The following is a 14,197-nucleotide window of genomic DNA, read 5'->3' as shown; positions in this document are numbered from 1 at the left end:
GTTTTTCTACTGATTTTTACAAATGCGGATTAGCATCTGGAATAACTTTTCTGTTATTATTTGTTTAAATAAAAATGCAATTAGAAAATATGTTAACATAATACAATAATTAAATTAAATACAAAAAAATTTTTATTAAAAAACATTTTAAATACATTAAAAAAATATTGTCTGCTCATTGGTATGTAGATTGAGGTTTCTTCATTCATAAATCTATCTTATCTATTGATACTGTTGTAAAATTCTTTGATACGATTAATATTTGCCCTTACTTTTCCTGTCTAAATGTATAACCATTTATATTAAAAAATTTTACAACAATTGCAAAGCAGTATTTTTCGCTAAACGCAGCAAAATTTTTGATAATATATGAGCAACGGCTCTAAATAATCTTTATATGTTTAAAATTGTGAAATTCACATTTAATTATATCATATAATATGTCAAAGAAATTTTTCTATTTTATTTTTATTCATAAGAAATTAAATAGTAGGCAGTCTCGGTCTTTTTTGTTTGAAGCAAAATTCTTAATCTCAAATTTTTTTTGCTCAAATTCAAATTTTTATTAAATAAAAGTTTTAACATCAAAGGAGTTATTTATTTGATAATGTAAGAATGTGGAAAAGTATTATAACCAAGAATTTTTCTATTTTCTCTTAACTTTCTTAGTTTGTGCCATATGATACAGAGAGACGGTCAAAGAAGGTCCTTAAAATCGACTTAGGATTTGGATGACCTAAGAACGTTCTTAGGCTCGGCTTAGGACTTAAACGTCCTGAGAACGTCCTTTGGATGCAGTGTGCTGTGTGGGCGACTTAAAATTACGTCCAGTGGATATAACGGGGTGGGTATAAGGCTGTATATAGAATTTCTTTAGTTTATTTAACATTTCTCGGAAAGTCCTGAAATTTTTATTCCAGTATAATGTCCTATGTCCGTTCCATTATTATCCCGGGACATTCAGGACGAATTCAGGATCATCCCGAGGACGTCTTATGCTATTAGGGTATTCAGTATTCTTATAAGCGTTTATTATTCTGATATCTTAATAAATCTCGTACACATTTTATAACTTAGTGATTATATTTTATTGGATTATAAATATTAGTTAATTATAAATATTTAATTATAAATATTTGTCAATTTTTTAAAAGGCGTGTATCTTGCCTATGAAAGATCACATAACCCTCCAATATGGAATATACGGCAAAAATGCAAGAGTTTATACAAGTTTCTTTTTTAAATATAAGAAAAAAAATATTTTGTATTTCAAATTTTTTTTATAGTAGTAGACAATATAAAATTCTTACTTGTATTCATTTTTCCTTAAGTATGGTGTAAATATTGCAGTTACTCTATTACATTATTGAAGTTTTCGTTTCTCAAGTATAATCTTCAAAGGTTCTACAGTTGATAATACCAGGTTCATATTTAATTTAATTTTATCTATTTCAATTCTTTGATTTACTTTAAATACAAATGTTCGTATCAACGTCGTTAGAATAACTTTCATAGAAAACATTGCATATTTCATACCTGCAAGTTTATTATATGTAAATTATATGTAAATAAATTTTATTATGATACATTATAATTTATTTATGTTTACCTATGCAATTTCTTGGTCCATCGCTAAAAGGGAAATAGAACGATTGATAACTTTTTATATTTTCTGGAAGAAATCTGTCCGGATCAAACACTAATGGATTCGGCCAATACTTTTTGTTTCGATGCAATTGAATAAATGATATAAAAATGTCGGCACTTTTTGGTAAAACAATATCTCCTGAAACATTTGTTAAAATAATATTTAGATATAAACTCTTCAAAGAAAGGTATGATAGTAACGTAGCTATTAACACACACAAACACACAAGTTGATTTTACAGAAAGATACGTATTTTGTCAATTATGTGAAAAGAATATAGTTCATATAGTTAACATTTTACTAAATCTTCTTTATTAAATTCTGATAAAATTTAATTTTATGTTTATAATATTCAATGTTCTATTATAAAATTATTTTTTAAATAAAATATTGCATCCAAATATCACATCTATTAAAATTAAAGTAAAATAAAAATTAATGTTGTGACAGTCATATATTATTACAATAATAGAACCACAATATTAATTGAAATAAATAATTTTCTATGAATGTTTTTTGTTAACCTTTTTTGAAATTTTTGCCGTAATAAAATAAGATTCATAAAACTTCATAAATTTGTTCATGTTTTATTATAACAAATTTTTAAGAAAAATTAGCAATAAGTATGCTCATTTATAAAAATTATCGTACCTATTTTAAAGTCTTCCGTCACTTCTCGTGCAATTACTGGACCAGTAGGAAAAATTCTCAAAGTTTCCTTAATTACGCGTTCCAAATAATGCATATGTTGCAGATCTTCATATTTAACCGGCGCATCCTTTAGAGTTTTCATGCCATAAATTTCCAACAACTCTTTATATACCCTTTCCTATTATAAAGTATTTATATACATATTAAGTAAAGTATTTATATACAAAATATGTACATAATACAATACAATACTTTTTATTAACTTATGTTAAAATTTTATTCTCTTTTAATTGTAACACAGTTCAACACTTTTTTGAAACGTAATAAAGCGTTTTCCGACGAATTTTTGATCGTTGAAAACAAATTCGACGGCCAAATAAGGTTATTACATCATAATTTTGAGAAAAATTAAGTTAAAGTTAATAAACGTTTGTGTGCCATCAAATTTAACTTAATTTAGTTAAAATAATGTATTAACTTACACAACCCTGAATATACGTAAACATATAATTAATATATAATTATATATATAACTATACATATATACAATTGTACATAAAAGATTTTTTATCGGATATTTTATTTTGTAAATTGTAAGTTTATATGAAATAACAGAGACATATTGTTTTTAATACAGAAATGTATTTTTTTCATAATCTTTTTTTAAATAGATAAATTTTTAACTTTTTATTTATTTAATTTAATAATTTAAAGTTTACATTTTAAAAATAATACTAGTTTAAGGTAAAAATAAAATAATTAAAAATTAATTAAGCTAAGTTAACAGTTTTTAATTTTTTAATTAACTTTTAACTGTATTACTACACAATTTTGGAATTAATCAATCACATTAAACAGTTGGTTGAATTGTACAAATGCGATTGATCAATTCTCCTTTCTTTTTTCAAGATCTTGAACCGATTTCTAGCATTATGGATACCATATTTTAGAACCGAGTCAACGTAAAAGCAACAATACTGTTGCATATATACCTGTATTTCTGAGAAATTCGCTAACACGAAGGTCACAAAGTACATCGTAACAGCAATGGTGTCACTGGCCTATTTAATAAAAATAACATCTTATAATTTGTTTAAAAGTAGTTATATATTCTTTAAATTTTGTCACTCAACAAGAGTGACAAAATTAATAATGTCTGTGTAATTTTTTGACATTTAATTTTATACGATTATAGAGTAGATATCGTACGTACCGTTAATAACATCGTAACTAAATGGTAGAAAATTTCCTTTTCCGTGAATTTTTTATTATGTGTTGAACTTATTAAAACGTTCATAAGTCTTTTATCTATAATATTATATAAAAAAAGATTTGTATAAATTATTTATTAACCTATTTATAATGATAAACTTTATATGTTTTATTTTAAAAGTTTATGGTAAAAATAAATTTTGATCAAATAAAATATATGATATATTAAAGATAGAAGACAAATAAAAAAGAGAAAATAAAAGTATTTTAAATATAATTTTTAATTTAATATTTTTAATCGACATTGAAAGCATTACAAGGAAGCACACACAATATTACAAGATACGAGAATAAATCATTGGTGAACTTACGAGCTACGTCACTATTAACGTTTGCTGTATTTGATTCATTTGTCCATTGCTGAATCATCTATATAATAATAGAGATTGTATAGTGATAAAAGTAGCACAGAATATTAATAAATATGCATACCTTATCAACAACAGATTGAGCAAAGATCACTGTCTCTCGCTGTGTTCTTCCCATAGAAGTGAGATTAAATATAAAATCAGACATCAAAAAAGGGTTCCGAAGTCTAGCTGTTATAATTTTTTTCATTCTGAAAGATGTTATGAAAAGGAAATATATATGAAATATCGCCATAAATTCACACAGCACCGATTTTTACAAAGATTTCTCAATAGAATTTCAACTTTTCACATTTTATATGTAACATTTTATTTGTAACATTTTTAACAAGGATTCTGTATGATATGAAATGTTTCAACAGCAATATTTGTAAAATCTATTATATGCAGTAAATTTTCAAATAAAACTCTTTAAAATTAAGTAAACTTTCTACTTGAATATAAATGTCATGAAAGATACTTTTATTTATAACAAATTAATAACCTTTTATAGATTTTGCATACAAACAAGTACCGCAAAACAAAGTTTTATAAAATATATTGTCATGTTTGGCGCCCGAAAAAACTTTAATTTTTTTCCACACTATCCGTTAAAATAAATTTTTAGTTTTAGAGGTAAAATTAAGTTCAATTAAAATTAAAAATTAAAGTCTAACCACAAATTTAACAAAGTATTCTAAATTAAAATACTAGAAATCGTAGCGCATGTTCATAATTTTCTGTAACTTTTCTATTATAATTAAAAATAATAATAATAGTAGTTAAGATGGATAGAGATTGTATGATGACTGGGTGCACCGGCTGCTGTCGCGCCGTGCATCCCAAATTGAGATCACCTATAAATATAAATTGTTTTAAATCAGATATAAGAGGCGGAACTTAAGAGGATACTATAGTGATGGGAATTACCGACACATTACAGTGTTCATTAATTTTCAAATTGGCTCTACAGATCACACAATCCTTTTACAGAATAAAAGTACGCACCAAAACAAAGTGCGGGCTGGTAAATTTTACGAGAAAATCGAACAAAAAGTTAAAAATTTATTTATTTTTGGCTCGTGGATCTGTCAACTGAGATTAACTTTTGTCATTTACTAACGTTCTGTAGCTCGTATGTATGAAGTGAGACCAGGCCGCACTTTAGAAAATTCTAACAAACAACACTGACTGTGTGTCATTCCAGTCAAAAGCCTAACAAAAAAGTTTAACATGTAAACAGCTGTACGTGTACAAATTTCGCTTAGCGCACGTAAACAATGGCAAGCAGAGTAGTGACTGTAGTTGATAGGTCTTTTCGCAGATGGCGAAATAATCGAAAAACAAAGACAGATTTATGCGTTGGACAAAGAGCGATAGCCTGGTCTCTCTCGAAAAATAATCCGCAATGCCGACGTCGAGGAAGTTCTTCGGTCACTATAGCATCCTCTTAAGGAATGCGTATCTCGTCACTCGCACGCGCCTTTCCCGGGCCTCGCAGCTGCCGCCACGAAGTGGCCGCCCGCAAATACAGTTAATATTTTTCAGAAATAAAAAAAAATAATTTTCTCCTAGTAATAATGATAAAATCGTAAGTTTAAACCCGGAAACATGTAACTCGCGCACTATTCTATCACACCATGCCCATCGTATCTTAAAATCTTGAAAATTATAAGCATAAAAAATTTTAGAAAATTTCAAGACTAATAAAATTAAAATAAGCCAAGATAAAATAAAATAAAAAAATCTTAGATCAAATATCCATAGTAATTACGTGAAACTACCATCCTATCAAATTAGAATTAAAAATCAAAATAACTTAACAAATAGAACAGAAAAAAATATTTAAAGATTTCAGAATAAATTCTTCTCGCAAATCTCTCTCTCACGCGCGCTTCTCGTTATTCTCACTTACTATTTCCTTCTATCTTCAAAAGACGATTAAAAATAGTTGCCACAACAAAATTACGAGTTTCAAGTTTCAACCTGATAACTTATTGCTCGTGCGCTTAGCTATCGTGCTGTGTTCATCATATTAAGATTCCATTAAAATTAGAGCCGCGCTAAAGTCATCTAAGGATACAGAATCAATAAAAAAATAGTTTGCATTGAAAAATTCTAACTTTTTGACTATGTAGCGATTCAAAAAAATTAATACTACAGCTCTGCATACTTAAAATTAAAATCAAGTATCGATACTTAATCAAAAAAGAAATTAAAGTGTGAATTTCAAATCTTAAAAAAATTCTATTAAATTTTGTGTAATTCTGTTATACTGAGTTTACAAGTAAAAGTTGTCCGTTTTGTAACTTTTTTTAAAACGCTATAACTTTGTCAAAAAAATCCTATACTGTAGAAAATTGTTAAAAATATGGATTTGTTTGAAAATTAATAAGCTTAAAAGCTTATACATTTTTGTGATAGACAGCCGATTTCCCTAAGCAACGCAATAGTTTAAGGAAAAAAATGTTTTCTTCTTTTTCAATGTCTGCCTTCAATGTCCGCTATTTTGTGAAATTGTTGTGAAAATTGTTCATAATTAATTTTGATTTTTTTGGCTATCAAGAGAAATGTTTACGCTTTAATTTGAGTTCTTTTTCATCTCAGTCCGATATATTTTTGTTGAGTTACCGCTATTTGAAAATATTAAAAAATTGTGATATTTGGTGGCTCGTTTTCTTTTGTATATTCTCAAGTCTTAAGTACAATAGATTGATTAGATAATTCTTATGCATCACCTGCGATCGCTCTCATAAACAGTTTATTTTCTTTTCAGATATAATAAATTTAACTTGAGATTAGCATTTCTTCAAAAGTTTTCTTGGTATTAATCAAAATAAAATTTTTCTTTCAAAAAAATGTCATATTTAACCCTTAAAAACACCGATCCTTTAAAATACGGAAACACATTTTCCGGTCCGGGAGACTTTTTCAAGTTTGAAAAACTATAACTTTAATTACAATCAATATTTTTCTACAATTTTTTTTTTTTATGAAAATTAAGAAATGTGACTGCACAATCGGCATTACCAAAAAATAATTTATTGTAAAGTTATAAAGGAAAAACCATTAAGTAAAAATAAGAAATTGGTTAAAAATCCATTTTTCCTTCAAAAAAATCATATCTTTGCAACAAAAAACTTTTACTTAAGGACCTTATTTAAGGACTTTCAAATACGGCGTTTTAAAGCTAAAGAGCTCATACTTTCAAAAAAAATTATATTATTGTCATTTCTGTTAAAAACTGTACTTATGTAACAAGGCAAATATGAGATATTTTTGATTAAATCTGTCTAAAATTAAAAATTGATGTGTTTCATGATATATTTCGGAAAAACTCCCTTTTCTACAGCATTTTATAGTATTCTAATTTTAGACAGAGTATATGCAAGTAACATCCGCGAATTGACTTGTTCAAACGTATTTTGTCCAGCTTTTTTATGTAAAATACTCATAAAATGTTCTCTTACACACAATGTTATTCCCACATAGACCCCAACAAAACTTTACTGCCGTGCCGTTCGAATTCTACGAGAGCTATTTGAAAAGTTTCCGGCCTCATCGACATAAAGTAACTTTAAAAAACAATTTCTTTTTTCGTCCGATAGATGGCCTTAACATATGTAAACCGTAAAAATTTGAAGTCATTCGGATCATTAAGGCTGGGACACATAACAAAACTAAGCAGTAAAACTTAAGCAGTAAGCGAATTAGCCAGAAGCAGTTGAGAACATAAGGCCAAATGTAAGCAGTAGCAAATCCAACACGTTAAATTTCTTACTGCGTATGTCTTAATGATTAAGTTTTTCTATGTGCCATGGCCTTCACTTTGTCTATGGCAACTCTTCCAAAATTGTCAGCTGACATTGTCACATGCATGGTCGCAATGTCAAAATTGAACGAATTGAAGTTTGAATTACTTCCGCACCCACCTTATTCACCAGATCTAGCTCCCAGCGACTTTTTCCTATTTCCAAAATTGAAAAAATTTCTTTATAAAGAAATATAAGGTGTTGAGGTGAAATGTTGAGGTGAAAAACGCTTTAAACCAATATTTTTCAGATTTAAACAATCAATTTTCTGACGCTTTAAGAGAATGGGAGAAATATTGGACCAAATGTATCAAATTTCAAAGAGACTACATCAAGAAATAAATTTTATTTTGCTTCAAAATATGTGTTTTTCTTAAAAAAGCCCGAAACTTTTCAAATAACCCTCGTAGTTGACCAATAAAGTTGATCAACCATATCAATCGAAAGAGGAAATTTCAAACTTTGTTTACCCCCTGGTCCGAATCTCCTGTCTCATTCCATCTTTACACAGCAAGCGTTCGAAACATCATATGGGATCTCTGTGACCCACATACGTGTTTAAGGGTTAAATTGATACTTTATTATGTATTTATATTAAATTTATATTAGAAAAATCAACAATTATAAAAAAATTATATACCTTTCAATTGCCTCCACAATTTCATTGAGTATATTTTCTTCCATCTTGATACCAGTCATAGTACCTGCACATAGCAATATATGAAGAAGAAACTTTTAAGTCAGTATGTAGTCGACTAATTATTATTTTATATACTGTGTTTAAATAAAGCATAAACGAAGTAATTCCAAATAAGAAAGAACATTATAGAAACAGATGAATGAATATTAAATGATACATTAATTGATATTGAATTTATTATTTAGTACACAATACTAAATTTTAGCTCTATTTCTTCACATACAACAAAGTATAATTATTATCAATGATGCTAATTTTTAACGTTAAAACTTAAACATATTTTTCTTCATTTTGACATAAAAATAGTAATTAATGTTACAAATTAAACAAATTACAATTTTAAAAAAGACATCTCATAATAGGCGACTTTACCTGACTTAATATTGTAACTAGGCATAATTTACTTAATAATTTGCTTCTTTTTTTATTTACTTTCACGTTTATATTATTAAATGGAATAATTTCAATAATATACACCTTCTGTTAATTTTGAGTTAAAATTATTTATTTTTGTAATTGTCTTTTCTGGCATTTTTTTAAAGTAAAAATAAATGTTGCTTGAATAAAAATAAAAATTTAAACAATTTATGTATTTTTTTAAATTAAAAGATTGAAGATTTGTTTTTAATGAATAATGAAATGTTCTAATAACAAGTAGACTATTTAAGAATTAAAGTAAAATAAAATATAATTTTCTATATTATATAATTTATATATTCAAAAAAGTATTTTAAATTAGATTGCCAATAGTTGTCAATCCTTGATTATCAGTAATTCACAGTAATTTGTCTTATACGAAATTTACCTTAAAAATGGATTAAATTGTATTGCCTTACCTAATGCAATTTTAAAAGTACATCTTTCTAGAGGCTCAAGAACGAAAATTTCGTTTCCATTATGCCCAATTTTTTCTAATTTTTCAATTAATATTGAAGCCTCTTGAACGAATGTATCAACAAATTCTCTCAACATGATTGTATTAAAAATTGGGGCAATCATTTTTCGATCTCTAGTCCAAATGTGTGCTAAATTAAATATTACCGAAGAGTAAAAAAACTGGAATAATTACAAAGGACTTTTGCAACTCCTAAATAAATGTTTATCTTTTTTTAAATATATCTTACCAGGGGCTGTTAGCATTCCTGAGCCGAATAATGGTTTTACAACATTATACATCGTACTTTTATCCACACAAATATGACTTTGTAAAACAGTCTGTAAAAATCACACATTTATTAATGGCTTTATAATATACATTTGTTAACAAAATTATCGTAAATAGTAAGTTCATATTAAAATTTCATAAACTTCCATAAACTTTAAGTGAGCATAACTTTGTAAAGAATTATCATATTAAAAAATTTTTGCTTTCTCAAGGGTCCGGAACAAATTTGTATATACCATTTTTTATTATTATATGTTTATAATTACGTTTATATATATATATATATATATAAATATATAATTATATATAATTATGTATAATTACATGATTATATTGTATAAAAATTGTTTATATATGTTAAAATAAAATAGAGGATATAAGTGGGATAAAGCGTAGTTCAATAAGACCTTTTTAATTTAAATAAATACAGTCGAATAAATTGATGTGCCATTTATAATATGAAGTTAATAAGGACCCGGAAAAAACTTTTTATATATAGAGATATGTTTTAAACTGATAATGTAACAACACAATGATGACAAAAAGGCCTTTTTCGGTCGTAGCTAGATGTAAGTGCCTATATTTGTTCATGTGTATATACTTCTTAAAAATTCAACCAGAATGTGCGCCAAATTGTTTTTCCGGTCGTAACACGGCATGTCGAATAAGAATTAGTGATATCACGATTTTTATTACATTAATTAATTTAATATAATAATTGATGCTAATTTGCATCTATATACCCATTCCCCTCTGGAAAACTCTAAAGAAATTTATTGCGAAAAATAACACCCCACCCAGGGTTCGAACCTGATAGCTCCGGAATCTCCGGTCCCGGTGTCTTACCACTCTCACCACTGGGGCACAGTGATACTTCTCGCAATATTCGTATATGAATAACAACGCATTTGAGGCGCGTGATTTAAAGTAGAGATATGTTTTAGACTAATAATGTAACAACACAATGATGATAGGAAGGCTTTCTTCGGTCGTAGCTAGATCTTAGTGCCTATATTTGATCAGGTGATTTTAATAGATTTTAATAGGACCATGGGTAGGGTGTTATTTTTTATATAAATTTCTTTACAGTTTTTTCAGGGAGGAATGGATATATAGATACAAATTAACATCATTTATTATATTTAATTAATTAATTTTAAGTGTACGATTAGCTCAGTGTTAGCGTATTAGGTTATTTTTCTGAAGATCTTAGGTTCGAATCCCGCTGATGCGTTTTTAAAAATTGTAAAATAATGCGTAATTGTAATGCATAGTGAAATAGAATCTTATATGCGATACAATGCGATGAATACAGATTAAGCTATAAAAATAATAAAATTTGTTAAAAAAATTTAAAAAAATATTTAATGTTTAATTAAATTCAAGTACATATTTTGTTACTTTCAAACAAATGATTTGTTTGGACATAATAAAATTTATTAAGTTTTAAATCCGCGTAACTTCGTAAACAATCTGTATATCGTTTAATGACTTATCAATCTCAAAACTAGAGATTTTAAGCTTTAAAATAATCTTTTTAAAACTTTTTACGATCATTTTTGACAAAGTTACACTCTCTTAAATTACACAAATTTTTCAGAGTCAGAATAGGTGATCTCTTAATTTTGGTGTCAAATGTAGTTCTCGTAAGTAAAAAAGTCACCAGATAGAACAAAAGATACAGTATTACGTAATTTTTTATTCTTGTCTTGACAAGAGTATTTTTTTAAACAAAACAGTTCTATTTTATTAAAAGATTTTTTTAAAGCGTGTCCCCATAATTGGACTACTGATTGAAAGAAAATAAGACAATGATAAGTTTCATTAAAGTTTAATTAAAATAAATGTTTCCAAATATTTTCAAACTAAAATTATGCTAAAATTAGGTTAAAATTTTGTTAAAATTTTATTGAAAAGTATTTTAAAACGTAAAAAGATTTCAAAAAACGTTTTATGCTTATTTCTCCAAACCTTCTCAAAAAATTTATTTGTTAATTTTTGTGCAATTTCATCACATATTTCTCCGCAATTTCTACGCAAATGGATTAAATTTTTGAACAAACAGAGAAATATACAGAAAAAGTACAACAAAATTTGCAAAAAAATTTTTCATCAAAATACATATGCATATGATAAAACTTTATAAATGTTATTTCTTTACCTTTATTTGGCTTGGTTCGTATATTACTATCAACAACTTAGGACCTATCCAGATTCGAAACGGAGACAAATATTTATCGCAGTTCCGCATAAGAATATTTAGAAAATCTACAAAGTTTTGAAGTGTTAGTATTATATTGTAAATAAAATATTTTTATAAAATTATTTGCTATTTATTGTATTGTTTAAAATTTGGATTACATTTTGATAGATAGTTTTAAAAAGATGTAAACTTTCGGAAAAACTTTCTCCTCGCAAAAATGAATAAAAATATCTAATTCTTATGTATGTTTGCCTTCTGAATACTAATATAAAACTTAAAAATGGCAATCAAAACCGGAAATACCACAAAATTGCAAAAAATTCTGAGAAACATAAATTGAAAAACCCAAGGTCTCCTCCCCTCGTCCACCCACGCGTTCTCTGTGTCATATGGGTTTTCGACTTTCTACGCAAAACAAATTCCTCATTAAGTATGTAGTACATACATACACATTTAAAATTTGCACGTTTCTATACATAGCGCTTTTTTGCAATTAAGACAAAACAAGAGTTTATGTAATGTAAATAATGCATATAATCTTTTTTATAATTTTTTTTTAAGATCTCCATTTTTTGTTTGAAATTCTTTTGCTTCTAAAATTAATATTTTCAGAGATACACTAAGTTTTCAGAGCTTTTTGTGATTTTGCGGTATTTCCGGTTTTGATCGTTATTATTAAGTTTCATATTTATATTAAAAAGGTAAAAATATATAAAAATTGAATACTTTTATACATTTTTGCGAGGACGCTTTTCCGAAAGTTTACTTAAAAAGGTTCAACATAGCTTAACTTAAAACTCGGTTTAATTTACTTTCTATCTTTTTCTAACTTTTAGGACTAGAAAAAAAATAGAAAATTACATCGAATTTCAGGTATTTTTTCACACAGCAATAATACAATTTCAAAGTACTTCTACAGTAGCAAGAGAAGTACCATACATGAGAGTCTTAAGATCCCCATAAGTAAAAATTCAAAGAGTTTAAATCGGGAAAACGTGCAAGCCAAACAATGGGTCCTCCTTTACCAATTCATGTAATATTGATGTAATTATTATTCAGGAACTCTCGAGCAATGCGGTTGAAATATGCTAGAGCTCCCTCATGCATAAACCAAATTTGATTGAGTATCTGTAGTGCAATGTCTTCTAATAATATAGGGAGTTGCGTTTCCAAAAATTGTCTGTAATTGTTATTATTAAGTGTAGGTAAAAAAAAATCGGTCCAAAAAAAAATTTCGGAAGGAAATCATTTCCAACAATTTCTGTAAAGTCAATAAAAAAATGTTTATAACTTGGAAAGGAAACATTTTCAAACCCATGTTTATATGACTTTTTTACCCTTACAATGAGTAGAATATGCTCTCAAAGTTTGGCCAACAATTTCTGAAACACCCTGTATTTATTACAAATTTGATATATCTGGTGTTTAAGTTTCTATAATATTAAAATAAAAATAATATAAATATACCTTCAGATTTTCGTTGTAGAAAGATATATGAAGTACCAATAAGTGGCAATCGTATTGGACCTGGTAGTGTTTGATAGGCAAACCATTTCTGAATAAAGTAATTTATTACGATACACGCGAAACTCGCAATCAGTCCAACAATAATAAACAACATTGCTCTTAGTACATATAATGACAAAGTACTAAAGTATTATTGAAAGTTATTATTGAAATGCGAACACTACTTACTTGCTAATGATCTTATATATAGTTTTCCCACTCCAGAGAATTGATGCTGATACTTATGATTTATGCGTGAATTGGAGGGAAACCAAAGTGACACTTAATAATATATGCGATAATTATTCAAAGGAGTATTGAGGTCACATAAAGGCCATAATTATCTTTAAAACAATGTCACGTTATTTTTATTGCATACAATGTTATTTCTCTGATTATTCTGCACATAAAAATATTATTGAGATAAATTTATTGAAAAATTAATAGTTTTTCTATTTTATATTATATTCTGGTATATTTTGACATAAAATATTTAAAACATCTCGCAAACTATTAATTTTATAATAATTATACCTTAACTTACTATTTTTATGCGCAGAATAATGAGCTAAATCAATTGATGTAAAGAAAACGTATCTGTAGCGAAGGAACTTTTACAAAAATTAAACTATTACGTAAATAATTCTTTTAAAAAACAATTTCACTTAATAAACAATAATCTAATAACAGCAGTGAATCAAGAAACAAACGAATACTTCGCTCAACGATAATAGCGGCGATAGGGCTTGAAGCCATAATATCCCAGATAACAAAATGCGCGCATAATGATCGCACTGTGCGCGCACACGTGCGAGTACTCGCATGCGCGTGACCCTCATAACGCACGCAGATGTGTCCTCGACTTACGCATGCGAGCGATATGAGTCTCAATT

At 27.2% G+C, this 14,197-nt stretch overlaps 1 protein-coding gene across 2 annotated transcripts; it reads right to left on the bottom strand.

Moving 5' to 3' along the window:
- Window positions 1–625: 625 nt before the first annotated feature.
- On the bottom strand, window positions 626–13,487 carry LOC105203564 (cytochrome P450 4g15). 2 transcript variants are annotated; one of them, XM_039448575.1, is made up of 12 exons: window positions 13,266–13,487; window positions 11,757–11,863; window positions 9,555–9,645; window positions 9,267–9,455; window positions 8,371–8,434; window positions 4,004–4,130; window positions 3,883–3,940; window positions 3,513–3,607; window positions 3,292–3,360; window positions 2,300–2,477; window positions 1,610–1,786; window positions 626–1,536 (listed from the first exon to the last, which is right to left on the bottom strand). In XM_039448575.1, the coding sequence occupies exons 1-12, from the start codon at window positions 13,417–13,419 to the stop codon at window positions 1,364–1,366; spliced, it is 1,482 nt and encodes a 493-aa protein (XP_039304509.1). In that variant the 5' UTR covers window positions 13,420–13,487; the 3' UTR covers window positions 626–1,363. The 2 variants fall into 2 exon arrangements, with proteins under 2 accessions (XP_039304509.1, XP_039304511.1); XM_039448577.1 differs by lacking the exon at window positions 9,267–9,455.
- Between the last annotated feature and the right edge of the window lie 710 nt (window positions 13,488–14,197).

This window comes from Solenopsis invicta, chromosome 4 (assembly GCF_016802725.1).
Source record: "Solenopsis invicta isolate M01_SB chromosome 4, UNIL_Sinv_3.0, whole genome shotgun sequence".
Classification (NCBI taxonomy): domain Eukaryota; kingdom Metazoa; phylum Arthropoda; class Insecta; order Hymenoptera; family Formicidae; genus Solenopsis; species Solenopsis invicta.
The sequence above is the reverse complement of the archived record's forward strand: the minus strand, read 5'-3'. Positions and strand labels throughout refer to the sequence as shown.